Below are 27,243 nucleotides of genomic sequence, written 5' to 3' on the forward strand. Positions count from 1 at the left end.
AGGTGTGTGTGTGTGCGGTGGGGCAGCGGTGGCACTAAGCTGGGAGCTCCTCAGGCACAGGGGTGCTTTGGGGTCAGACAGACTGGAATCAAATCCCATCCTGCCCTCTTTCTAGCTATGCAACTTTGGCCAGGGCTCCTTCCCTTCCGAGCCTCAGTTTCCTCTTCTGTAAAATGGGAATAGTAGTAATGCTCTCACAGGCTTGTTGACCCGCAGTGAGCTCACACATGGAGGAGACCTCAGTAAAGTGGGAGTTAGTCTGGCAACGCCCACCGTCTCATGCTCTTGGGTGAAGGCATCATCTGGATTCATTTTCCACCTTAGCATGGCATGGAATCAGTCCAAGAGATTAACCCTTTATCTCTTGTGGCCCTGAAGGAAAGGGACACAGAAGTGTGAGTTGGCAGGTAGTGAGAGTGGGGCCTTGGGGAGGGAAGGAAAGGTCTGAAGTCACGGTCCTGCCCTGGAGGAAGTGGGTGGTCCTGATGAGGGCCCGGGGGAACCTGGGGCTGCTGAACACATGCGCATGTGTATTGCACGTGTGCATGTGTATTGCACGTGTGCGTGTGGCATGGGGACATGTAGATGTGGTGCAGAGAGAGGGGTTGCAGCTAAGCAGGGACATGAGGGATGCAGGGCTTCAGCTCCTCCATAATTTCAGTGGTTCCTGGTGCTGGACATCTAGAGACAGGACCGAGTCCCTGTCTTAGTCTACTAGTCTGATGGGGGAGAAAAAGGGTGCAGTGGCTTACAGCAGAAGGGTCTGCTGGGGGCAAGGACCCTGGAGGCCTGGTCCTGGACATGGAGGGGGCAGGGGCATCGTTGTTATCCAGGATAACAGCCCCCCAGGACACGCCCCAAGGGGTTTGCAAAACCCCTTGACCTACATTCTGTCTTTGGGTCCTTACACCATCTGTGAAAGGCAGGGAGGGCAGCTACTGTTACCCCAAGGGTAAACTGAGGCACAGAGAGGGATCACCAGGACTCATCACACAGCGAGTAAGTGACGGTGCTGGGATTAGGACCCAGCACCTCTGGCCTCGTGCATGTGTTTCCTCTCCCAGTATCTCAGTGGCAACTTTGGGGCTCAGGTTCTGTTAACCACACTTTTGTCCCCTGGGCGTTCAAGCTGGAGTGCCTGCACCGTTGTTCCAGGGGCTCCTGTTCTAGGACCCTTAGGATGCCACTGCAAGGCTGCAGCCACAGAAGGGGGCACAGGTTTGGCTGACAGCACACACAGGACCACAGACCTGCTGGAGCCCCCAGGGTGGGGCCCAGGGACTCTGCCTGCAGGCTTGGGTTTCACCTGGGTCATGTTGCATGTCAGATGGTGTCCCATAACGGTGTCACCGGATCCCAGAGTTCCCTTCCCACTTGCCCCCACCAAAGCTCTGAGAGTAAGGGCTGGAGGGGGGGAGGGACGTGATTGGCTGGCTAGGAACAGGTTAGGGAGGCTGGGTCTGCTTCAGCGGCATTGGGCCCGGGGCTTCTGGCCTCCTCTTTCAGGAGCCTTTCCCACTCCCATGCCCTCCCCCGCCCCCAGGCCATCATCTCTTACCCCTGTCTTCCTACAGACTCCCTCAACTTGAGGGCGGGAACCAGGGGAGTCACATCTGGTTCCCTAGAGCTCAGCGAAGGGTCTGCCCAGAGAAGTTTCTCTGTAAGGACTTGCTGAATGAATGAATGAATGAATGAATGAAAGGTTCTGGTTCCAGTCCTCCGTGGAATCCTAACACTCTCCCTTTGCCTGAGCTGTTCTCATTGTCAGGTGCTCCCCTCCTCCCTTTCCTCTATGGGGCACGTGGTCCCTGTCTCTCCAAGCTCAGGGTCAGGCCAGCAATTTCCTAAATATGTCCTCAGTCCCTGGAATTGGCTGTGTCCTCCCTCTCTCTGTCTCTCTCTCTCTGTCTGTCTCCCTCCCTCCTTGTCTCTGTCTGTCTCCCTCCCTCCTTCTCTCTGTCTCTCTCCCTCCCTCCCTCGCTCTCTCATTGGCATTCCTCAGGCCAGGCCTCATTCCTTGTTTACACTTTGGTCTGTGCAGTGGTGTCTGTGGACGTTGACCTGAGGGGTGCTGACCTCAGCCAGGAGACCTTCCATGAAGGAAAGGGGTGGGGAGAGGCTGGGCTCTGCCATGTGATGAGGTGAGCCACTTGACCTCTGGAGCGTGACTCCTCACTGTAAGACGTGGGGGGCAGTAATTCTGTTATGGGATGTTGTGAGGAAGAAATGGGTAGCAGGCATCTCCTTTGCAAAGCTAGACAGCATTAGAGTAATAAATACCCAGCATGGTTGAGCAATTACCAGGCACCAGCGCTTTGTAGACCTGCAGGAGTCAAACAAAGGTTGGCCTTTATTGTATTCATTAATCCTCCCAACAGCCCCCTAAAGAAGGGACTATTACTTTAATTCCCATTTCGTAGATGAGGTTGGGGAGGCTCAGGGAGGCAAAGTGCTGTGTCACGCCATGTCTGAGCCACCTTTTAACTCTGTGCTGAACTGTGATGGGAAGAATTATGGGACCAGAGGTCGGCATCGAGTGGAGAAGGCAGATGGCCTGCCCAGGAGTCTTCCCCTCTCTGGCCCACGCCGGGGCCTAGGACCAAGTCAGGGAGCCCGGACCAGGCAGAGGGAATTTTCCAACTGGATCAGCTTTTATCAAGAAATAGGGTGCCTGGGAGAGTGGAATGTTCCACATGGGATTGGAAAGTCCAGGAGCATTCTTTGATCTCACCACCCAGCTCTATCATGCCTCGGGGAGGGCTGTGTGAGGGCCTGACCTGGATTGAAGTGCTCCTGGCCCAAGAGATGCCGGGAAATGCCAGGGAAACTGGAGTCCCCGGCAGTGCTGGCCCTGTCTGAGGGCCTTGGGTAGGCCACCACCCTACTCTGATCCTATTTTCTCCTGTGAAGTGAGGGGGCTGGAAGAGGGGACTTCCGGGGTCTCTCCATGACTAGGACTCTGCTTCTAATTCAGACCTGGTTCCCAGTAGTCCCCAGCTGGCCACCTGTCTCATCAGAGATCCCCTGCAACATCATTAGTGCCTGGCCCTGTAGGAGGAACCGGGGACCAGGGGTATAGCAGACATGGAATCTGACCTCCCAGACTTGGGGCAAATTGGGAGGTCAGAGACAGAACTGCCCTCAGACAATGGCAACCCACTGTGACCACTGCCTTGCAGTGGGAGACCCAGGCAACGTGGGAGCCCAGAGGAGCCCCCAACCCAGCCTGGAGGATGAGTCAGCTTCCTGCCTGGTCCTGAGTCTCCCAGGGTTCTGGCATTTGGCAACAGGGAGGGGTCCACGAGGGCTGCGGGGGTTTGACTCAGGCTGTGGCCACACCCCAGAGCACAAGTCAGACTCTCACTTTCCTGAGAGGCTGGGGGTGTGAGTAGAAGGTGCTGGAGACCACGTAGGGGAGGGGAGGCTCCAGCCCTCCGTGGAGACCGGGCTTGGCCAGCTTGTTGAGCCAGCCAGGGCTGTTGCCCAGACGTGCAGCCGTCTGCCACCCTGTGGCAGCAGGAAATATTGCAGGGAAGAGCAGGGGGGCCGGGAAGGCAACCTCCGTCCTAGTTTCCGCTTCAGCTCCGGCGTACTGGAAGTTCACCCCGCTCCACATCCATCCACAAACCCGGTGAAATCTGTCCCGAATGCGCCCACCCCTCTCCGTCTCCACCGCTACTGCACTGCCTTCCGGCTTTTCCGTGACGGTGCCAAGTCTTTGCGCGCCTCAGAGGCTTGCTTTTGCTATTCCCTGGGCGTGGAATTCCCTGTCCCCACCTTACAGTGGTCTCTTTTTTCATCGTTCGAAGGTCACCTCCTCGAAGAAGTGACCCCTGACCTCTTACCTAAAGTAGCTCCCTAGGTGATTCTCCGTCCTATATGCCTGTTGGTTTATTCTTGGCACTCTCTGAATAACTTTTTGCGCATTTGTTTAGCGGTGCCGTGATTGGAAGTCAAGTCTAAGTCCAATGATTACGCTTTCTAATCCCCTTTATGACAACCGTAAGGTGAGGCCACAGTCCCTGCCCTGCCCGCCTCTTAGGTCTGTAGAGAGAACCCCCGCAAGAGGAAGTCTATCAGGTGTGGGGTGGGCGGTAGCAGCCTCATCGACTCGAACCTGTTGGAACCGATAGTGTTTGGCCGCTGGAGAGGACGAGGCCCTTACCAGGGTCGCAGAGACCCACCAGGGCCCCTTCCCGAGCACCGCACAGCCTGGCTCAGGAGAGCGAGCTGACGTTAGCCGCCGTCCCCCCTCCGGCAGGAGCACTGGATCTCCCCGCAGAACGCCACGCACATCAAGCCCATGCACCCCACGTCGGTCCACGGCGTGGAGGACATGATCCGCCTGGGGGACCTCAATGAGGCCGGCATCCTGCGCAACCTGCTCATCCGCTACCGGGACCACCTCATCTACGTAAGTGCCGCCCCGCCCCCTCCAGCCCGCCCCGCCCCGCCCAGGGTCTCAGGCTCCGGACGCTGCAGGTCCGCTGGGCCATGGGGCGCCAGGGACTTATCTGCGTGCAGCCGATCAGGCTGGCTCATCCTCTCTTTTGGGCTGTGGCTTGTGTGGTCTGTGGCTCGGAAAGGAGGAGGTTTGTACCACAGGTTCATGTGCTTCTGTAGGCTTGAAACTGCTGGGAGACCAGGGCAGTCGCTGCTTTGCCCAGGGACGGGGGAACTGCTACCCTTCCCTGGTTTGCTGTGGGGTCACCACCTGCCATCGGTCCTCAAGGTCAAGAGAGGATAGGTCAGGAGTCTGTATCTTGCATGAAGGAGGGCACATGTTCCTTGATCCCCCAAAACCTTGATGTTAGAACCAGTCATACACACACCCGACACTCCTCCACCTTGAAACTCAAGAGGACAAATAAAGACGGTTTCACTCAGCCGCATCCCAAGCTGATCTCAAGAGGTGGCCTCAGAGACCGTCAGAGCAAGAAGGACCCACGGAGATCATTTAGACTAGAGGTTCTCACACTTTTTGGCCTCAGGAACCCTTATACTCTTAGAAATTATTGAGGACCCCAAAGAGCTTTTGTTTATGTGGGTTATAGCCATTGAAATTTACAGTATTAGAAATTAAAACTGAGGAAATTTTTAAAAATTATTAATTCATTTAAAAATAACCATGAAAAATCCATTACGGGATAACATAAATGACATATTTTTCTGAAAAATAACTATATTTGCCAAAATAAAAAAATAGTGAGGAGAGTGTCATCGCTTTACAATTTTTTCAAATATCTTTAATATCTGGCTTAATGGAAAACGACTGGATTCTCGTACCTACTTCACATCCAATCTGAGGTTTTTTTAATTGAGGTCACATTGGTTTATAACATTATGTAAATTTCAGGGGTATATCATTATATTTTGGCTTCTGTATAGACTGCATTGCTTTCACCACCAAAAGTCTAGTTTTCGTCTGTCCCCATATGTAGGTGCCCCTTTACCCCTTCGCCCTCCCCCCCTGAAGTGATGTTGTTTTGGTTGAAGCGTATGAAGAAAATCTGGACTCACAGATACGGAGGTGGAAAAGAAAAGACCTTGCAGACTTCTTGAATGGGTCTTGGGGACCCTCAGGGGTATTTGGATCACACTCTGAGAACTGATCTCGTCCCATAGTCCCATTTTACAGAGAGGGAAACTGAGTCTCCACAAGGTTTAGCCAGGCACAGAGCTGTGCACTGGAGTCCCTGCACAACTCTGACCCAGACCCTCCCTCAAGCAGCTCAGGGGTGAAGGAAACCATGAATGTGCCACAACAAGGAGAAAGCAGGGGGTGGGGGATGGGGGTCCCGAGGCAGCTCCCCAGGCCCTGAGCAGGCTGGTGTGGAGGGCATGTTCGGGAGCTGTGGGGTGATAAGTGCCCCAGAGAAGTGCAGAGTGGATTCCGAGGGGTCTACAGGAGCGAGGTGTCACTCCCAGCTCGGGGAGAGCAGCAGGGCTCCTGGAGCTGGGTGAGGGTGGCCGGTAGAGATGGCCTTCAGGAAGGGGCACACAGGAATAGAGGGCCAGAGGCAAGACCATGCCAGGCGAGTGAGGAGCACAGTGTCACTCCGGTTGTCTGGACCACGAAGGGGGAAAGCCAGGGAAACAGGGCTGGAAAAGTCTGAGGGAGCCCGGGGCTTGTCCCTGAGGAATCACAGGAATGAACTCTCAGGGCCAGTGTCCATCCCCTCAGAAGCCCTGGCATTGTGGCCCCTCAGCTGCCAGGAGGCCCTCCACACCCTCCCCACTCTGGGTCCCTCTGTGGCTTTGGGCTCCCAGGGAGAGGCTGTGCTCCAGTCCTTGACGACTGTCCATCACATAGGTGGAGCGGGCAGGGCCCCTTAGGCCCTCTCACTCTGTCCCTCACCCAGAGAGGGGCAGGGCACGGATGGCAGCTCCAGACGTGAGGAGCGTCACTGAGCTAGCAAGTTGGGACTAGAAGTCCAGCCCAGGCCTGAGTACCCCATGGGGAGCCACTGGTGTCTGCACCCCGGTTCTTGGTGGTGCCCTCCTTGGCAGGTGGACACAGGAGGGTCCTGGGGCTCGCCATGGCTGCTCACCCACGCCCCGGCTGAGTCTGAAACTCGGGTCTGGAAGTCAGCAGGGAGCCCCCCTCCTGCCTGCCCAGGAAGGCCACTGCCAAAGCTGATGTCCTGAGCCAGCCTCCTGTCAGGAGGAGGCCGAGGGCCCCTCCCAGGGAGGAGCTGAGTGAGACAGGAGCTGTCTCCACCGGGACCCCGCAGACCATGTCTAAGGATAACTCAGAGGCATGTACTTGGTTATTTTGCGTGCAGGTTAGTGATTTTGCAGGCAAACTGGTTCCTCACATGTGGGGAGTCGATTGGTCGCTTGAATCAAGGAGGAGAGGCAAACAGGATTCATGGGGAGAGGGAGGAAAAAACCTCAGACGGTCCAGGCTCAGGGAACCCTGCTTGTGGCGTTGGGGGCGTAGACTGGTGAGCTGGCAGCTAGCAGAGAAATCAGCCTGGACGTTGGGTCCTTGAGTAGGCCAACCAGGGGATCCAAGAAAAGACTTCCAGAGCTGTCTGGATTCTCCAGGAAACCTCGAGATCTGCACCATTTGCCTCATTAGGAGTTTCTCCAGTAACCTTTCTGCCGCTTTTCCGGATGAGGGAAAGGAGACGGGAGGGGACAGGGGATGCAGCCGTGAAGAGGGGTCTCTGCTGCCTTCTTGTTCGGGGCCTCAGGGTTGGGAAACCAAGCCGCGGCCCTGGGAGCGCCGCAGCGTGGATAGTCCGTGTGCCTAAGAATCTGGGTGTCGGTTGATCTGGGGAGCCGGGCTCCAGACCTGTGGGGTTCTGGGAGGTCTCCTCCATTTGCCGGCTCCCCACTTCTGTGACTGAGGAGGTGAAGGAGGGTTAGAGCCGGGCTTTGAAGAAGCGGCCGGGCCATTGTCCCACCCAGAAACCATCTCTGTCCCTAACCACGGCAGCCCCTCGTCACTTCTCGGCTTGGGTTACCCTGGGCACAGGCCATATGTCCAGGATTTCCTCAGATTGCTGTGCTGCTCCCAGCCGTGGGCTGGGCGGACGCTCTGTCCCTGACTGTCTGCCCTGGGCCTGCCTGCTCCGGCTGGCCTGCCCCCAGGAGCCTGAGGGACAGCAGCCCAGGGCCATACATCAGCCCTGTGCACCTGAAATTGGGGAAAGCCCACAGAGGACACCTAGCAACCTCTACTGGGTGGTCTCGGGGGCTGTCCCTGGGTCCTGCGGGGAACAGGTGGCAGGGCTGCTGGGGACCTGAGCTCCTCAATGCAGAACAGAGGCTGGAGCCCTGGTCTGGGAGGTAGGAGGCCTGGGTCCAGGTCTTGGCATGTGGCCTTTGGGGAGTCCCTGCCCCTCTCTGGGCTCAGCCTCCCCTCTGGCACAATGGGGAGACTTCTTGGGTGGGCACCTCTGTGACTCTGGGAAGCTGTGTGTGTCCCGGGATGTGTGTCTTGGTCTCTATGGCCCGCTAAGGGGGAGGCCCTGGGGCTAGCAGGCCTGGGGGCCTTCCTGGAGGAAGTAGAGCTATTCCTGCCACATCTCCTGGGGCATGTCTCTGGCGCCAGAGAGGCCCTCTCATCTCCACCTGGGCACTTGGGGGCCCCTAGGGACCTGTGTGCTGTGTCCTTGGCTTAGAAATAGTCCTTATCCTCCCCGGCCCCAGCCCCTGGCCCTGCAGGGCAGGTTTTATTACTGGAGACTTGAGCAGGAGGCCTGTGCTGGGCAGCTGGGCATTAACACTCTGCTGACGTGGGCCCTTGGAGAGAGAGGGCAGGAGGGCTCAGGGGGCAGTGCCGAGAGCCCTGAGGGATGGACAGCACTGAGGCCCACAGCGGGGCAGGAGGGGCCTTGGTCTCACTGTCAGCAGTGGCCAAGCTCCTTGCTTCCTCCACTCCCCTGATGGCCAGCTCAGCAGTCCCACAGGTGCATTCCTTGGATTTGGGGAAGCCCAGTTGGGGAGGCGAGCTGGGGCTCTGGTGCCAGGGTCCCTACTTCCTCTCACTCCCCGCTTATCTGCTGTGTGAACTTGGCAAGTCCCTCCCCTTCTCGGAGGCTCATCTCTCCCATCTGGGAAGGGGGGACATGACCACACCTCACAGTGCGGGGGGGAAGCTGCCAAGTCCTGCCTTCCGGGCAGCTGCGGTGACCTTGCCCTTCTGCTGGGGACGGTCCCCTCCCCGAAGGAAGAGGCCGCGTTCTTATCAGTTATTTTGAAACGGGCTGTGACGGATCACACAGGAGGGTGCCCGGCTTCCTGCAGGGGGGTCATCCCAGCTTGGACCTGAAGGATGAGCGGAAGGTATCTGGTGCACAGGCAGGCGGTGGAGTGTGGTGCCTTTAGCTGAAGATTGAATGTGGAGGGAGCCTCTGGCTGTGGGCTGTGGCTGGCGGGGCCAGGGCTGGGGCTCAGGGCTTGGGGTCTTGTGGGAAGGGAAAGGATATGGACTTTGTCCTGAGGCCATGAGAAGCCACCTGAGGGTTTTCAGCAGGGGCATGACATGGGCAGGTTCTTTAAAAGCTGACCCTGGCTCCCAGTGGAGGATACATCGTAGGGGGTAGTGGGGAAGCCAGGAGCCCAGAGGCGAGGTGCCTGGCCAGGGAGGTGGTCGTGCCAATGGAGAGAGCTGGGCTGGTGTGAAGGAGAGAGAGGCATCGAGGGGCCTTCAAAGTCTCGCCTTGGGTGAAGGATAGTGGCGGCACTGTTGGTGGAGACGGGAGGCTGAGAAGGAGCAGGGTTGGAGGGGAGGGCGAGCTCTGGGCTGGACAGCTGGTGGACATCAAGTGGGACTTCCAGGAGGCAGGGCGCTGAGGGGCCTGGGGCTCAGGAGGGCCCCCTGGGCTGTGGGCAGATGGAGAGGGCCGTGGAAGCTGTGGGTGGGACAAGAGGGTCCAGGTCCAGCCCCAGGAGGGCTTCTCGTGGTGTCCCAGTGCACACTTCACTCTCTCTGGCACTGCCCCCGCCCTGTGCTCAGGCCACCTCTGTCTGGCTCTGACTCCCCCATTGCCTGGTTCATTAGGTCTGAAACAGCGTCCCGGGCTCCAGCCTCCGCAGCTGCTATTCATCCTCCCACGGCTGCCAGGGTGACCTTTCTCCAGCAGACCTCCCAAATGGCACGCCCTTTCACGCCTCTGTGCTTGATTCCCACCGACAGCCCTCTGCTCCCGGCTCCCACCCCTCCCACCTCGAGGAACCCACGGGCCTCCTCTGAGCTCCCACATCCCCGGGCTTTCCCTCCCTGTCCTCCATCCTCCCCGGGTGTCTCAGTGAAGGATTCTCGAACGACTGTACGGAGCCAGCCTCATGCTGTGTGATCACGGGCCAGAAGGTGGAGGATCACATTATTGAGGAAGTATCAGGAAGAAAGGAAGGTGGCACTTAAGGACAGCCAGTCTGTACCAGGCAGCTGTCAAAGGTTACGCCCTTTGGTCTTTACAACAGCCCTGGGAGGTGGGTGTTAACTGCACCCCCCTTTTCCAGATGAGGAAACTGAGGCTTAGAGCAGCAAAGTGATCCGCCAGAGGGATGCTCATTGTGGCTGACTCCCCCACCTGGGGACCAGAGTCTCGCTGCTCCCACAGCTAGGCAGGGCCGGGCTGGAGGGGATGGTGGCTGAGGTGTCCTGGGGCGGGAGGTCACTGGGTTCTGCTTGGAGGAGTTAGCCCAGCCCTGGGCCATGTGGGCTGTCATTGGTGGAGAAGGCCCTTATGCCCCACTTACCCACTGACTAGCTCCCTTCTCTCCTGCCCCCGACTTTCCAACCTCAGACCAACTGTGGAGGGCGGGTGAGTGTGGCCCAGCTCTGGCCATGTGCTCGGCCTGGCCGCTCCCCCTAGCCTCTCTCCCCAGCCCGCCCCGTCTCTTCCCGCTTGGGCTCTTGCGCATGGTCAGTCGGTCAGCATGGCGAGGCTGAGCTGCTTCTGGCGTGGGCTGCTTAGATGGGAGAGGAGAGTCCTCTGGGGCCCAGGGGAGGGCGGTCTGGCCAGGTCTCCTGGCCCAGGGAGGGCAGAGCCAGGACTGGAGCCTGGGTCTCAGGTGCCCAGGGCTGCTTTGTGTGGCCACCTGGCCTGGGGTGGGCGTTTCCCTGGCAGGCCGTGTGGCACAGTGCCTTCCCTGCATGGCCACCTTGGGCTGAGGCTGCTGGGGCACAGTTGTGGTCTGGTGTGATGCGCTGAGCCCTGGGCTGGACGAGGTGGGCGGGGCTGTCACCTCCCCTGTGCCTTCACATCTTCCTTCAGCCTCTCCAGGCCCAGAGGTCAATACATCCATCACCAGTTATGGGCTGGGCCTGACCTTTTCAAGCAGAGGTGGGGAGGGTTGGGAGGAGGGAGCATTCTGAGTGCCTCATTCCACCCTGGCGGTAGAAGGGCCAGGCCATGCTGTCCCCTGTGTGGCAGGGCCCTAGGCCCACAGCAGGACGTGTTGCACACAGGTAGTCAATCTACGCACTGAGAAAGGAGCCCAAGGAGAGAAAGCCCCCCAGAAGGCTCTCTGAGGTGCACCTGGCCCCCGCACCTGCGCTACCCAGGACGGCTGGGGGTACCATGTCACTCAGAGCACGGGCTCCTCTGCCCTGAAGCAGTCCTGCCGAAACTGGGGCCCACCCAGCCCCCAAACCACACACCTGGCCCCTTCAGCTCTTTGTGGCTTCCCCTCCCCTCTCCCCAGCCCAGCCTCCACTCTGAAATGGTCCAGTTTATGGATTTCACTCCAAAAGTTTGGGATGCAGGCCTTGGAGGCAAGGGCGGAGCCAGTACTGGAGGAGTACATGTGCTGTGAATTCCACAGTCCACTATTTCCATGAATTTTCACACACAGTTATATTCTGCCCATTTTACAGATAAAGGTAAGGCTATGGAGGCTTAGAGCCCCTCCCTCCTCTCCCCGTTCCCTCCTCGCTTCATCAAACGTCACTGAGCACCTGCTCCGAGCCAGACCCAATGCTAGTCTGAAGGTACCACCCCCAGCTCATAGGGAGGCAGGATTCTGACCCCAGGTCTGTGTGACTCTAAAGCCAGTGCTCTCCCTTCCAGAAGGATGGAGCAGCGCAGAGCTGGAGAGCTTTCTAGAGGCAGAGCCGCCCACATGGGAAGTGGTGAGCTCCCTGTCCTTTGTTGCCCGCAGACATACACGGGCTCTATCCTGGTGGCCGTGAACCCCTACCAGCTGCTCTCCATCTACTCGCCAGAGCACATCCGCCAGTATACCAACAAGAAGATTGGGGAGATGCCCCCCCACATCTTTGCTATCGCTGACAATTGCTATTTCAACATGAAACGCAACAGCCGAGACCAGTGCTGCATCATCAGGTGGGTGGCCCAGTACCAGCGTGGCACTCCAGGCTTAGCACCCAGATCTCCAGCTCTGAGCCCCACTAATGCCTCTGGGGATTGCCTATACAGTCAGAAATGCCGTGAAGCTCAAGAACCAGACCGTATGTACTCTGTGCTGCATCCTAATGTAGAGAATCACCTCCTCTTTCCCAAGTCTTATATCTCTATTAATGCCACCAAAGCTCATGTTAGCTTTTGAGTCCAGCTTTGTTTACTGCTGGCTCCTATTAAACTATGATCACTTGAAATCTCAGGCTCCTGTTCTCTCTTGGGCAGAGGGTATAAGGACAAAGCATTGATGGAATGTCTAACAGGTGCATGCTCTATGGCAAGAAAGGATGGAGGGGTGTGAGTGTCTGAATGAAGGAGAAGGAAAGTAACCCTTGGATGTGGCAGAGCACTGAGCTCCTTTAGCCCTCCCCTAGCCCTGGAAGGTCCTTACTGTCAGCCCATTTTACAGATGGGGAGTTTGGGGGGGGGGGGGGGGGGGCGGGGGGCTGTGACACGTCCTGCCTCTCCCTGGGCCTCCTCTGCAGTGGGGAGTCTGGGGCAGGGAAGACAGAGAGCACGAAGCTGATCCTGCAGTTCCTGGCAGCCATCAGCGGGCAGCACTCGTGGATCGAGCAGCAGGTGCTGGAGGCCACCCCCATCCTGGAAGGTAGGCCTGGGGCTCTCAGGGGGTGGCTGGGCGCCAGGGTGGAGGGCGAGGGGAGGGGCTGACCTCGCCTGTGAGCCTCTCGTGACCCCGCAGCGTTCGGGAATGCCAAGACCATCCGCAACGACAACTCCAGCCGCTTTGGGAAGTACATCGACATCCACTTCAACAAGCGGGGCGCCATCGAGGGCGCCAAGATTGAGCAGTACCTGCTGGAGAAGTCACGCGTCTGTCGCCAGGTGGGCCTGAGCCCCGGGGCAGGGCTGTCCCGGCACAGGACCCTTAGCCTCTGGGTGGCTGGGACACATGGGTTGCACAGCCCGCTTGTCCCTCTGCAGCTGGCTGCCTGCTGGCCTCAGTGCCTGCAGTCCCACCAGGACCCCTACCCTGGGGCTCGTTCATGAAACCACTGGTTGACATAGTAAATAAACCACGTTTGCTGTCTCCCCTCCCACGTGGACCTGTCTGGTTCCTAATGGCCTTCCCCCGTCCTCCTGACACCTCGCGACCACCTCTTCAGGCCCCAGATGAACGGAATTACCACGTGTTCTACTGCATGCTGGAAGGCATGAGCGAGGAGCAGAAGAGGAAGCTGGGCCTGGGCGGGGCCTCCGACTATAACTACTTGGCCATGGTGAGGCCCAAGTGGGGCACCTGGGGAGGGGACGCCCATCCCAGCGAGGTGGGGGCACCCACCCAGCCTCTCCCCAGCTCCAGGCCTGGGGGGGTGGGAACTTCCCTGTGGGCTTTCACCTGTCCCCTGACCTGCCCAGGCTGCCCTGGGCCTGTATATGCGGTAGGGCCTGTCCCCTACTTGCAAGCACGCACCTGCTTGCACAAGCATCTAGATAATTTCTCACCGTAGATGCATATTCCTAAACGGGTGTAGTCCTCCCAGATGCAGGGACCCATAGACACACATGTGCCCCCATGGACACACACATGAACCTGCCCGCACACGTTCGCGGTGTTAGTTCAGTCGTTGAGGACGTGAAGACTGGTTGCTCAGCCAGGCCCCCAGGGTTGTAGGGCGCAGGCTGCTGCGGCTTCAGCCTCGAGGGCTCACTGGTCTCAGGGCCCAGGGGCCAGCCTCTTGCTGCTGTCAGGCCACCAAGGAGAAGTGGGCCCTGGGGCCGTCGCTGCCTCCTGCACCAGTGGGGGACCATGCGCACAGCAGGCTGTGTTGGGGGCAGCAGCTTCCTAAGCTGTGGGGAGAGCCCGTGCCTGTTTGCCTGGAGCTGGGCCAGGCCACATGGACACAAGTGTGGGCTACGGCACCTGAGGGATGTGGGACAACAAAGGGGTGTGTGTGTGTGACGTGGCACTCCCTGTGGCTGGCTGACACACTTGAACACATATACACGCACACACCACAGGTCTCATAGGCACACACAGTGGACAGACTCCTGTCGACGCTCCGAGTGTCTACACTTCCCCCTCCTCCTTCCACACCAGGCTGCCCCCGGTGAGGGCTCAGTCCCTGAGTGCAGTGTCCGTGGGGCGGGGGAGCATGGGAGGACCTTGGTGCTGTGACTGCCTGGCAGGGTGACGGGCAGGCTTGGCATCAGTGACCCGGCTCCTCTCGCTCATGAGAGGAAGGGGCATCGGGGTCCCCAGAGATGGGAAGTGTGTTCTTGAGAAGCCCAGGCAGGAGCTTTCTAGATTTCCAGAGGAGTCCTGGTGCTTACTGGGCGAGGTCGGTGCCCGGGGCCCGGGGCTGGCCTGGCAGAGGGTCCTTCAGCCCAGGCACTGCCTCTCTGGGGGCCCCCATGGCCTCCCTGACGCCTCCTGCACCCACTGTGCCCCTGTCCACCAGGGGAACTGCATAACCTGTGAGGGCCGGGAGGACAGCCAGGAGTACGCCAACATCCGCTCGGCTATGAAGGTGCTCATGTTCACCGACACAGAGAACTGGGAGATCTCGAAGCTCCTGGCCGCCATCCTGCACCTGGGCAACCTGCAGTATGAGGGTGAGGGGCCTGAGTGGTTCCCCCAAGCCTGCACTGGATCCAAGGGCAGCACGACACCCAGCTGTCCGTGGGGTGTCGGTGGCTCAGTTTCTGTCCCAGCATGTACCCTCTTTGGGATGGAAGCTGGGGTCAATTCACCTGTGGGTAGATTTGAACAGGTCTGCTAGCCTCAGGGGTGGTTTCACTGTGCTGAAATTCCACCATAGGGATGTACAGATAAAGTATATGGGGGTTGATTATGGGCCCTTTAAGACCCCTTCTGAATTTGGTTTCTTCTTTAAGGTCAGATGTCTTGGAGAGAGGGTAGATCTTTGAACTAATTCATACTAAAGTGTGAGTGACCGAGCCGCCATATTCAGAAAAGGGGGAAGGCTAGGGAAGGGAACATGTTCACTCATCTAACACTCCCTGGGCACCTACTATGTACTGGGCTAGGAGGTGGGTCCTCTGAGGCAGGCACCAAGTCCCACTCTGCTCTTGCTCTTGGTACCCAGCCTGGTCCCTAGACAGAGTAAGACCTAACCCTGAAGTCAAAACTGTCCCTCTGGGGAAGTTTGCTCTGTGAATGAATGAGTCATCCCAGCTCTTAAGGAGCTCACAGTCTAGTGAGTCTTGAAAGATTAAGAGACATGGAGAAAGGATGCATTAGGCTGAAGGAAAAGTTTGTGCAAAGGTCCTGAGGCCTGAAAGAGCAGGGCATCTGTGGGGAAGGGCAGGCAGTATCAAGCACTGAGCTAGGCAAGTCCACGAAGCCTGTCTCATAGGAGCCACTGAGAGCTCTGGGGAGTGGAGGTTGGGGGAGAGGAGTGTGGCTGCCAGTGTCTGCTCCTCAGATGCCAGGCGTGGAGCCAGGTGCTGGTGTCCACAGTTCCCACACTCATGGTGCCCGTAGCTCATGGTGAGAACATACATCAAACATATTGACCCAGAGAGGCATGTACTCACAGTGCTGCTGCCCTCTGTGATGGGGAGGCCCCTGAGAACAGGCCTGGCAACCTGGGCCTCCGAGCCGGGCCCCTGGTCCCCACGGTGCCCGCCATCCTGACACTGCGCCTTCTTGCTGCCAACAGCCCGCACGTTTGAAAACCTGGATGCCTGCGAGGTCCTCTTCTCCCCGTGCCTGGCCACAGCCGCGTCCCTGCTCGAGGTCAGTGTTTGGCCTCCTGTCCCTGCAGCTGCTCTGTTTATCTCAGAGGGACAGGTCTGACTTCAGGCTCGGGGAGCTGGGCAAGTAGGGACTGGGGGGCTGGGGCCCTCTGCCCAGAGAGTTCCGGAAGTTCCATATTGAGAACCAACTGTGTGCAGGGTCTGTGCTGGACCCGGTCCCAGCGGAGGAGTGGAGCCGGAGCCTGCGCGTCTCACAGCCCGTCCCAGCCCGGCGGCCCTTGGGGGTGGCAGGGGCATGGGGGCCCTGGGCTGGGGCCCTGAGGACGTCAGTCTGTCAGTCTTTTAGCAAACGCTTACTAGGTTCCGCCCTGGGTTGGAAAACTGGGATGAATAAAGCCGAAGTCAGAGCCAGGAGGGACAGGCGACCCGCTGGCGGGGGGTGGGGAGGTGGGGGGGTGCTGTCGACGAAAGAGCCGCTCCTTCCAGGCAGCGTTTTCGCGGGATTTGATCATCGGTGGGAGGATTTGGCTTTGGGGCCATGGGGAAGGGCCTTCTCAGTGAAGGGAACAGCCTGAGCACAGCCTGGCTGGAAGGCAGGAGCGAGGTGGAGGTGTGGGCAGAGGGAGGGCCGGGCTGGCGGGCGGCTGGGTGAGCGCCTGAGGTCACCCCACCAGGTGAACCCTCCAGACCTGATGACCTGCCTGACCAGCCGCACCCTCATCACCCGGGGGGAGACGGTGTCCACCCCGCTCAGCAGGGAGCAGGCGCTGGACGTGCGAGACGCCTTCGTCAAGGTGGGCCATGGTGAAGCGGCCGCCGGCTCCCCTGCCCCTCGGGAGGTTGGGGTGTTGATGCTCAGGACCCTCAGATTCCATAGAGCTGGAAGGACATGGGGGCCTTGACCCCAAAGTGGCCTTGGGTCCAGACTCCGGCCACTGGCTCTCTCTGTGGCCTCGGCAAGAGTCTGTCTTCCCCTGAGCCACATTCGTCCCACAAGGGGCTGGGTGTTGTGCTCTCCAGGGGCCGTGCCAGCTCTGGTCCCCTCTAGCCTTCCACCCCTGGCCTGCTTTGATCTCCAGCCCCTTGGGCCTCATGTGGGATCATATTCGTTGGGCACTCGGTCTGCTCTGCTATTCCCAGCCCAGGGGACACCCTCTCTGGTGTCTCCAAAGAAGACACCGCAGAGGATGTGGATTGGGTGGGGAGGGTCCCCAGTCCTTCCTGTTCCCACCTTTGCCATTCATTGAGCGCCTCCCCTTCACCGGGTCTGTGCTGGGCTCTGGGACCCTTGAGATACCCAGAGCTGATGGGACAGACAGAGATGGATGAGAGATGGAAGCCCAAACACAGGAAGCTCCTTCCCAACCGGCAAGGTCAGGGAAGGTTTCCCGGCAGAGCTGGTGTCTCAGCAGAGCTTTGACAAACGAGGAGGCATTGTTCCAGCAGGAAGGGTGCTCCCGGCAGAGGGAACAGCTTGAGTAAAGGCTTGGGGGTTGCAAACGGCATGCTGTTCCATGGAAGAAGCTTGAGTGGGGCTGCCAAGGGCCCAGAGCCTGACCTGTCTCCCCGGGAGGTGCGGCCGGCCCAGCGGCTGATGTGGCCGGCCCTCTGCTCAGGGCATTTACGGGCGCCTCTTCGTGTGGATCGTGGACAAGATCAACGCAGCGATTTACAAGCCGCCCTCCCAGGAAGTGAAGAACTCTCGCCGGTCCATCGGGCTCCTGGACATCTTTGGGTTTGAGAACTTTGCTGTGAACAGGTACCACCTGGGGGTCTGCCCTGTGGGGATTTTCTTCTACAACATGGGCCTGAGAACTGTCACATCTCCCTTTAAACCATGTTTCGTTGGCTCCAAGCACATTCTGGCGGGCCGTTGGAAAATTTGACTTCAGTCGTCCCGGTGGGCCCCATCCCCACCAGTGCCCGGGGTCAGCTGGGGCCAGCAAGGGTGGTGGGGATGCTCTACACGCCAGGCCCCACCGCTGATCTGGCCGGTGTCCAAGCTGCAAGGGGCCTTGAAGCACGCGAGGCCGGGCTTGAGCCAAGCTTGAGATGGGCCACGCTTGGGGTCCTGCACCCCTTGGGGGCCATGTGAGGGGCTGACGGATGGAGCAGCCCACTCTGCCCCACCTCCTAGCTGCGTGACTCCTGGAAAGTCACTTCAATAATTCAATTCCTGCAATGTGTGACGTCTCAAAGCCCCCACACTGAATACACCAAGTGTCACCTGCGAGCACGCTCAGTCGGCGGCTCATAGATGTCAGCTGTCAGTCAAGGCTCTGCTTGCCAAATCTCATCAGCCCCCTTCCCACGTCCGGGCACTTTGGGTCTCTCTTTTGGCCCACCTTCCCCGCGCCCTGGCTCTTCCCATCCCAGGGGCTCTGTCAGGGGTTTGGTGCCCACCCGTCAGCCCTCTCACAGGGCCTGGTCATGCAGGGAAAAAGGGTTCTAGCCTCAACTCTCCTTCTGACTCACTGGGTGACCTCGGGCAAGTGCTTTGCCCTGGCTGGGCCTCGGTGTCCTCTTCTGAACGTGGAGGGGGTTGGAGTTGACGATGCCGCCCTGGCTCAGAGGTTGGAGATTCCATGATGGGAACAGTATGGCCAAGGGCACGCTGCATGTGGAGCAGAGCCGGGCCCCTGAGCGGTGGAGCAAGGCCTGAACCACACCCCCCCTCCCCGCCCCCGTGTCCCCCGTGCCCCGGGGCCCTGCAGCTTCGAGCAGCTCTGCATCAACTTCGCCAACGAGCACCTGCAGCAGTTCTTTGTGCGGCACGTGTTCAAGCTGGAGCAGGAGGAGTACGACCTGGAGAGCATCGACTGGCTGCACATCGAGTTCACCGACAACCAGGACGCCCTGGACATGATCGCCAACAAGCCCATGAACATCATCTCCCTCATCGACGAGGAGAGCAAGTTCCCCAAGGTGGGCCTGCCACAGGGCGGGGTCCCCTGCTGGCCGCGGGCAGACAGCTCCCCTGCGCACTCCGAGCCCCAGCTTTCCTCATCTGTAAAATGGGACAATGACACCCATCTCTCAGGGTGGCTCTGGGGCCAACTCAAGTGCGTTCATCTGGCATTTGGGGGTCACCTACAGTCCCCTGGGTACTGGACCAAAGGATGAAGATCTGAGCACTCAGCCGGCACAGAGTAGGTGCTGCAGACACGGAATATGTCTCGGAGTCAGAGAGGGACTCCCAGGATTTTAATCAATTTTAATCATGGGAAATAGATTTTCTAAACTGGAATATACTATCAAGGTGGTGTAGTTGTGGTTCACCCACTTAACAGATGGGGAAGTGGGGTCCACAGAGCTACTGTGTGGGGTATAAATAAAGGGAGGGGAAGCTTTTAAGAAAGACAAAAGATGGGGTGCAAAGACGTGGGGCAGGAAAGGCAGCGCGGCCTGGTGGAGGGGGGTGGGGAGGAGAGGGCGGCTCCACAGCGGCCCCTCGGTCCCCACAGGGCACGGACACCACCATGTTGCACAAGTTGAACTCCCAGCACAAACTCAACTCGAACTACGTTCCCCCCAAGAACAACCATGAGACGCAGTTTGGGATCATCCACTTCGCAGGCGTCGTCTACTATGAGAGCCAAGGTATGGGCGCTGTCGGCCACTGTCTCTCTCGGTCTGGGCCCTCCCTGCCTCCTCCAGCCCAGGACTGAGACGCCAGGGGCCTGGAATGCAAAGAGGGAAGGGGCCTTAGGGAACACTGGGCTCAGGGCTCTTTTTAATTTTTTTAAGAGATTTTTAAAAATTGTGGTAAAATATATGTAATGTAAAATTTACCACTTTAGCAGTTTTTAAGTCTACGGTTCAGTGGCATTAAGTGCCTTCACAATATTGTGCGCCAATCACCGTTATCCATTCCCAGAGCCTATGCGTCACCCCAAATAGAAGCTCTGCATCCATTAAACAATAACTCCCCATCCTCCCACCTCCTAGCCCCTGGTAACCTTTATTCTATTTTCTATTTCCACGTATTTGATTATTCTGAGTACCTCATATAAGTGGATTCATGCAGTGTTTGTCTTTTGTATTTGGCTTATTTCACTTAGCACAATGTGCTCAAGGTTCATACGTGTTGTAGCACATGGCAGAATTTCCTTCTTTTTTATGGCTAATATTTCATTGTACATATATACACACCACATTTAATTTATCCATTCATCTATTGATGGATATTTGGGTCGTTTCCACCTTTTGGCTGTCGTGTATAGTGCTGCCATGAACACGGGTGCGCAAGCATCTGTTGGAGTCCCTGCTTTTGTTTAATTCTTTTGGGTGGGCTCAATGCTCTTTGGTACACATGGGGAAACTGAGGCTCAGAAGGGACGGGTAACTGTCCTTCCATGACATAGCCCATGAGGTGCAAAGCCAGGCCTCGAACCGGCCCGGTGACCACCAAGGTTCTCTCAGCAACAAGACCAAGTGAGAGCTTTGAAGGGGATGCACCTTCTTCCTCCTGGGACACGCAATCGGGCTCATTTTAAAGGTAGAAGTGAAGAGGAGGGTCACAACGGTCCGGCTTACCCACTTGGAATTCCGACAGGGACCGTCAAAAGTTAGCAGACCGCCCTTGCCAACCCCGCCCTCCCACCGGATGTGAGTGGCTGGCCTCAGCCTCGGGCGAGGGCGAGGGCGCAGCAGCTGTGGGATGTGTCTGCGTTAACTCCTGCCGCTCAACCCCAAAGAGTCCCACCCACAGTTGAAGGCCAGGGAAGTTCAAAACAAGCTGGCCAAGAGACATGGGTTTCAGACTTGCTTGTCGCGTTGGTCCAGAAGGCGGTAGCTTGTGTCAGTGAGCCGTGCTGGAATCTGAAGGCTGCCAGCCCTCCTTAAAATACTGGACGTGAGATCTGACCCCGCTGTTAAAGAGGAGGAAGGCAACGTTATCTTTGAAGGACTGTCGGGCAAACAAACGGGGCTGTCGTTTGGAGTAACAGAGGATTGTGTTCTTCAGTTCGGTTCAACCACCAGTCACTGGGATGTGTTACGTACCAGGCTTCAGGCTGCTGCTGAGGATGCAGAAATGGAAACTGAGTGGACTCTGTGCGAAGCTATAAAACTGTAGAATGTTAGGTCTGGAGGGAACGTAAGGGTCATCTACTTTCATGGATTTGGAAACTGAGGCCCAGAGAGGGAAATGACTTGCTAACTAACCAGTTTTGAGCTGCTTTAAACACTTCAACCAGCATCTCCTGGTTTGCAAAGTACTGCTTTAATCCAGCGTTTCATTTATGAAGTGGGTGGCGTTAGGTGATTTGAAGACAAGCAAGAGCTTACGGGTAGTATCATCCCCATCTGACAGGTGAGGAAGCTGAGGCCCAGAAGGGGACCTTCCGAGGGTCCCAGAGTGAGTCTGTCACAGAGCTGTAATTAGAGCTTAATTCCATCCCAGCTCCAAAGTCTGTGAGGTGCAGGGCAGCCTCCCTGAGCTGGCACCGGGGTCCTCGGTTTGAGTCTTAACTGCCTATTGTGGCTTGCTGTGTGTTGTTAGACAACTTGCTTAGCTTCTCTGAGCATCGGTTTCCTCCCTTGTGGGATGGGGAAGATAATCCCCTCCGGTCCTGCACACACAGGGGGAGGTGTGAGCAGCGGTGCTGTGGGGGTCTTTGTAAATAGAACACAAGGCACTGTCCAGACACGAGGCATTTTAAATGAATTCCTTTACTCTTAGCTAGTACCGCATCCACATGTGCTCTCTCCCAGGTGACACACTTACTTAACAAGGGTTTCTAGCACTTTCATTCAAAAGACCAGGGCTGGCATTTCAGGCACTGGGGAATCAGTCAGGAAGGTGGCCTTGCTCCCTTCCGGGGATTGGGACCTCCTGCCCTTCTCTTTGACCAGGCCTGAGAGGGGACTGTGTGGTCGGGAGACGGCGTTCCAGTTCCAGCTCTGGCGCTGCCTTTCCCTGTGATCTTGGGCAAGCTGCTGTTCCCTCCAGGCCTCTGTGCCCCCCACTGTAAAATGGGTGTAGTTGGCCTGGGTGAATTTTGAGGGTCCTCCTGGCTCAGACATTGCGGATCTGGGCAGGGCTGAGTCGTGTCGGCGGGAGGCTGCCGGAGCCGGCAAGATGTGACTGCTCTCTGTCGCTGCCCAGGCTTCCTGGAGAAGAACCGGGACACCTTGCACGGAGACATCATCCAGCTGGTCCACTCCTCCAGGAACAAGTTCATCAAGCAGATCTTCCAGGCCGACGTCGCCATGGTAACGTGGGGGCGGGGCTTCCATTGGGTGGGAGGGGCCCGCAGAAGCCGGGTCTGTGTCCGACAGCTTCACCTGAGGGGACATCTGCTGTGCTGTGAGGGGGGCTTGGGGGCCTCCAAGATCCTCCCGTGTGGTCCTTTTGTACTGACTGGGGGTTGTGGATGGGGTCACATGACAGGTCACAGAGCGGAGCCTGATCAGGACTCTGTTTACCCTGGGGGTCCCCCCTCCTGGGACCTCCAGCCATTAACAGGGAGCGCTGGTGAAGGGAGCATGTCCAGCCTCGAGGACGTGGATGAGTGTGGGCGTTCAGAGAAACGGGCACAGAGGGTGTATTTGCGCCAGCCCTGCACCCATACGGGGGTGGAGAATTTTCCATCCTCTGCATTGCCTTTGTCCCTAGAGTGGTGGTCTGGTGGACTTGTTTCCTGCAGGAGTGTATGCCTTTTGATTTCCTATTTTCCTCCATCCCATTGCTTCCTGGAGGGTGCGTCAAGGGGCTCACGAGGAAGGCACAGCGGCTGCCCCCTCGGTGCCTGTCCGGGTGCCCGTGCTGTCCTGGCCCCCAGGAGCCCAGACCTCTGCCCTGAGCATCCTCCTCTCTCCCTGGTGGGTTTGGCCCTCCGTTTTCTGACCCACCACGTTCTCCTTGCCCCCCATCTCGCCCTGCACTGTGGTTCCTGGCATAGTTTCTCTGTGGTTATTCATCGGGCACCCTCCGCCAGTCAGCAGCTGCTGCGAAGGTAAAAGACCCCGGCCCCGGCAGAGGATGGTGGGAGAGGCCTCGGCGGCCCCTGGGGAGGCGCTGAGGCTTGGGGAAAGGGCTGGCTGTTTCTTCTTTTTCTTTTTTTTGGAGTGTGTTTTTTTTGTGGCGTGGTTTGTGGAGTGGTTTTGTTTTTTGGGTTTTAGTCTTGTGTACTGCAGGCATCTCAGTTTCTTAAAGGAGGAAACTGAGTCCTAGAAAAAGAGGCAAGACTTGTCCAGCGTACCCCGTGAACCGGGGGCAGAGCGGGTACTTGAACCCCTGTCTCTCAAGCCCTGCGCCCATGTTGAGTCTCCCTGAGGCATCAAGTCCTGCTCCTTCCTCCCACCAGGCCCTGTGAAGCATTTCTCCATCTGAGCCTTGGTCAGACCCTCTGATAACCTTGTGGAGCAGGAGGGGCGGTGGTATTTTCTGCATTGGCAGATGGGGGAGTGAAGCTCAGAGATGGTGTGTGACTCACCCCACGTCACACATCCTGGGGAGCAGGGACTAGAAGTCATCACCCTGGACCTCCTTGGGCCCTGGAGCAGCATCCCTGCTGTGTCCTGGCAGCCACCGTCAGGTCACGGCTCCCCAGGTGCTTTAGGCCCCAGAGGTGCCGGGTAACCCTTAGCAGCAGTGTGGCTCTGCCATCCCCTTGGCCTCCCTTCTCTCTTCTCAACCCTCGGTTTCCTCTCTGCCTAATACTGACATCCTCCCGCATCTGGTCTTATGCTCAGTCCCTCTTCCTTCCTGCATGTCTGGCATCCCCCTGCTGCCCACCGCCTCGGAGAATTCTGAAACGATTCACGAAACCCACGGCAGCTGAGCAGAGCCTCAGGCATGTCAGGGAGCCTGCCTGGACGGCGGCCTCTGTCCTCTGCCTGTGGGTCGGCTCTGTACCCCCCACCCCTGTCCAACACTGTGGCCCAGCCGCTGAAAAGATGAATGTAGGGCCACCAGCAGAGAGGGACCCTGGGCACTGAAGCTCCAGCCTCCAGCAGTTCCCACCCAAAGCCCGAGTGTTGTAGGGTCGCAGCACCCGTGAGCCAGGTATGGCTCTGGGCTCTCCCTCGTTCTTTCCTCTGGTCCCCAGCCCCCTACCCAGGTCCACCCTTCCTCCTGATCTTGGGTAGTCCTGGACAACCATCGAACCCATCTTCTCCTCCTACCCCTTCTCCGCTTCCAAACCGCCGGGAGGCATCCAGGTTCCTGTTCTGAGGCTTCTCTCCCTGAACTTTCCTGTTCTGAGGCCCCTTCCCCTGGACCCTGGCACTAGAACCCACCGGTTGAGGAACCACAGGGTCTCCGGAAGTGGCCCACTCCTGAGGGAGTTTTGGGAGCACAGAATTAGAACACAGCAAGGACAAATTTGATACCAATGATATCTACTCTTCTGGGCCACGCTGTGAGCTACACACTTACACAGCAACCCTGTGAGTCTACTGCCCCCACATTACAGGTAAAGAAGCTGGGGCTCAGAGAGGCCAAGGTGCTTGCTCCAGGTCACACAGCTTGTGACACACAGGGATCGGACCCAGGTCTGCCTGGGGGAGGTGTGGGACTTGTCCAAGGTCACATACAAATGAGGGCTGGAGTGAGGCTTTTCAGGTCCCTGCCCCTTTTCACTGTACTATGCTGTCTCTGTAAGTGTCCCCTCTAGGGAGAGAATGCTTTGTAACTGCTGGAAACATGATGGCTCTGTAAAGGGAAGTGGAAATCCGCTTGGTGAAGGGAGAGTGAGTAGGTCAGTTTATCCGAGGACAGAGTTCTGGTGCAGCACTGTCCTCAGGCTGGAGGCCCGCACCCTCCTCCCAGGGATCTGAACGCCCGTCCTGCAGGTCCCCGACCCCTGCACCTCCATCCTTGGACTCTTGTGTCTGCCTCCCCCGGGCGGCCCCACCCCAGCCACTGCTGCTGGAGGGATGGTGAGCGGCGAGGATGGGGGTTCTTCCAGGGCATTGTACACCCCCCCACTGATGTCTAACCCCAGTCACATGTCCAGGGCCCGGAGTCCACAGGACTCCTGTTCACTCCTTGTGCAGGTGCCTTCTCCCATCCACTCTTCCAGCCCCGTTCACCGCACGCTCAGGTGTCTGCCCCTCAGGTCTCCTCCGTGGAGTCATTTAACACTGACCTTTAGCCTTTTGACTTCCGCCTGTCCCCCAATCCCCAAATACCTGCAGGTTATCCCAGAAAACAATGAATATCAGAAAGGACAGCCCTTCCCCTCAATGAAATAAAACTACCTAGGGCAGAAACCCAGGGCAGTGAGAGCAGACCCTGCCACTCACAGCTCCCATTGGCTCGTTCCTGCATTCAGTCACAAACATTTATGGAGGGCCCGTCACACGCCAGACATTGTCCTATGTCCTGGGGACACACTAGTGAACAAAACATAAAAAAGTCTGTGTCCTCATGGGACTTACATTCTGGCAGAAGGGGAAATAGTTAAGAAGCAAATAAAATAAGTAAAATATATAGTATGTTGGACGGTGATATAGGAGACAGAGAAAAATTAAGGAGGGAGGAGAGCCGGTGGTGGGGCTTGCGGTTTTGAGTGGGGGTCAGGAAAGGCTCGACTGAGAAGTTGATGAGGAGGTGAAGAAGCCAGCCACGGGCATTCTGGAGGAAAAGCATTGCAGGGAGAGAGAACAGCAAGTGTGAAAGCCCGAAGGTGCTTTTGGAGGCCCACGCCTGCCTGGTGTGTTCCAAGAAGAGCAGGGAGGCTGGAGCAGCTGGAAGGGAGTGAGCGAGGTGGAGGAGAGACTGGAGGAAACGGGGACCAGTCTCTGCGGGGCCTTGTTCGTCCTTACAAGGACCTTGGTATTCATGCTGAGTGAACTGGGGAGCCATCGAGGGTTTGGAGCTGGGTAAGACGTGACTGGATTTGTGTTTTGACAGTCTCCCTCAGGCTGCTGTGTCTGTAGTGCAGTGGGGGGTAGTGTGGAATGTGGGGGACAGAGGGAGCGAGGCCAGTTTGGGGGTGATTGCCATAATCTGAGAGAGCCATACTGGCGCCCTGGACCAGGCTGACAACGGGGGAAGTGGTAAGAAGGGTCCGACTCCGGCTTCATTTTGGAGGTAGAGCCAATAAGATTTGCTGACATATTAGATGTGAGAGGAGTCGGGGACGGTTCCTAGATTTTTGGCCTGAGCAACTGGAAAGTATACAATCTTGGCGAGCCCACGAACACTAGGAACCAGTCCAGCACCGCTTCAGCTCAGCAAAGTGTTGTGGCTTTTTACGCGTGCCAGGCCCTGGGGCACAAACGAGGCGGACCTGCGGGCTCACAGCCCAGCAGGGAAGACAGACAGAAGTAGTTTCAGTGTGATGTTTGAAACCAAAGAAGGGTGTGTGTTATGTGTAATGTGTGTGTGTGTGTGTATGTTGTATGTGTGTATTGTTTGTGTGTGCTATGGGTATTGCGTGTATGTGCTTGTGTGTATGCTGTGTGTATTGTGTGTATGTGCTGTGCGTGTGCCTACGGGTGTGCTCTGTGTGTGTTGTGTGTGTGTGCATATGCTGTGTGTGGTGTGTGTCTGTGTGTCTGTGTGTCCTGTGTGTATGAATGTGTGTCCTGTGTGTGCTCCTGGCGGGGGCTCTCACGCATGCTGAGGACACCCAGCCTGCACAGGCAAGTGGGGTGGTCACCCAGTGCTGCCGCTGGACGCGGTTCTGAGGCCACCGTGGGGCTGACCTGACGCTCGTCCCACCCCAGTGTGAGCACTGCCAGCTTCCTCGGCAAAACCCTAGCATATATTCCACATAAACTAAAACGGAAAATGCGGCCCATTTCAGACCAGCAGGTGTTCGCTGTCTCTTGGCCAGTTCCCCTCAGTCTGGGGACGTGTCGTCCAACGTCAGCACGGGCTCAACGCCTCTGTCCGCCCCTCCCCCCGGGCCCCAGACATCAAATGCACACTGCTGGTTTTTGGTGCTACAGGATATCAAATAAAATTATGACTCATTTAAATATAAAATCTTACAATAATAATCAAATTCACCAATAAGAAATTCTCACCCACATGAAATTGCCACGAAAGCGGTAACATCAAAATGCTCTGGAATCCAACCTGCTTTCAGCGTCCAGTTTTTCCATAGCCGTCTGAGACGGTCGCCTTCCGTCTGCTGCCGCTCGGGTCGTCCCCCAGCAGCCCACCTCATCTCACAGCGTGTGACAGGGCCCAGCAGGGCGGGAGCGCAGGGGCTGCTGGCCAGCTCACCCGCACCCATGGCGGCTGGCTCATTGGGCCTCGGGGGGCTGCAGAGTGGGAGGCCGGCTGGGTGCCTTCTCAGCGGCTTATGGGGCCACCCTCCCAGCCTGCTGCTGACCTGCTAATCCCACAGGGAGGGGAGGGGGCACAGGCAGCACCCTGCCACACACCCCCACGTGCACGCACGCACGCACACACACACATCCCGGTTCCCAGGTTGCTGTTTACCAACACGCGCCCTGCCCACCCTCCTCACAGCCCCGTCAGCTGGATGTATGGCACCATTCCCACTTAGGAAACTGAAGGTCAGCGCTGTTTAGTGACCTGCCCGAGATCACAGCTAGGGTGTCGTGGGGCCAGGGTTTGAATTTAGGTCTGTCTAACCTGTCCCTAGAGACGACCTCTATGTCCCAAGGTGACCAAGTCCGGCCACTCATTTATAGTGGGAAGGAAGGAGGGAGACTCAGAGAGGGGCTGTGCCTCACCCGGAGTCATCCAGCTCACCAG

At 57.7% G+C, this 27,243-nt stretch overlaps 1 protein-coding gene across 4 annotated transcripts in view; it reads left to right on the top strand.

Moving 5' to 3' along the window:
- MYO7A (myosin VIIA) overlaps positions 1 to 27,243 on the top strand; it is an 82,352-nt gene that overhangs the window by 15,768 nt on the left and 39,341 nt on the right. For 3 of the 4 annotated variants that reach the window (XR_006885082.1, XM_046638154.1, XM_046638155.1), the window contains exons 4-15: positions 4,262 to 4,414; positions 11,620 to 11,804; positions 12,365 to 12,486; positions 12,580 to 12,722; positions 13,004 to 13,117; positions 14,300 to 14,453; positions 15,524 to 15,600; positions 16,235 to 16,354; positions 17,177 to 17,319; positions 18,275 to 18,485; positions 19,025 to 19,160; positions 21,670 to 21,776. Coding sequence is in view for 3 of the 4 variants with exons in the window: in XM_046638154.1 (XP_046494110.1) it covers positions 4,262 to 4,414; positions 11,620 to 11,804; positions 12,365 to 12,486; positions 12,580 to 12,722; positions 13,004 to 13,117; positions 14,300 to 14,453; positions 15,524 to 15,600; positions 16,235 to 16,354; positions 17,177 to 17,319; positions 18,275 to 18,485; positions 19,025 to 19,160; positions 21,670 to 21,776 (1,665 nt within the window). In the remaining variant the exon portion in view is untranslated. Of the gene's footprint in view, positions 1 to 4,261; positions 4,415 to 11,528; positions 11,805 to 12,364; positions 12,487 to 12,579; positions 12,723 to 13,003; positions 13,118 to 14,299; positions 14,454 to 15,523; positions 15,601 to 16,234; positions 16,355 to 17,176; positions 17,320 to 18,274; positions 18,486 to 19,024; positions 19,161 to 21,669; positions 21,777 to 27,243 lie in introns of all 4 variants that reach the window. The other variant, XM_046638156.1, reaches the window with a different exon arrangement.

This window comes from Equus quagga, chromosome 14 (assembly GCF_021613505.1).
Source record: "Equus quagga isolate Etosha38 chromosome 14, UCLA_HA_Equagga_1.0, whole genome shotgun sequence".
NCBI classification, from domain to species: Eukaryota; Metazoa; Chordata; class Mammalia; order Perissodactyla; family Equidae; genus Equus; species Equus quagga.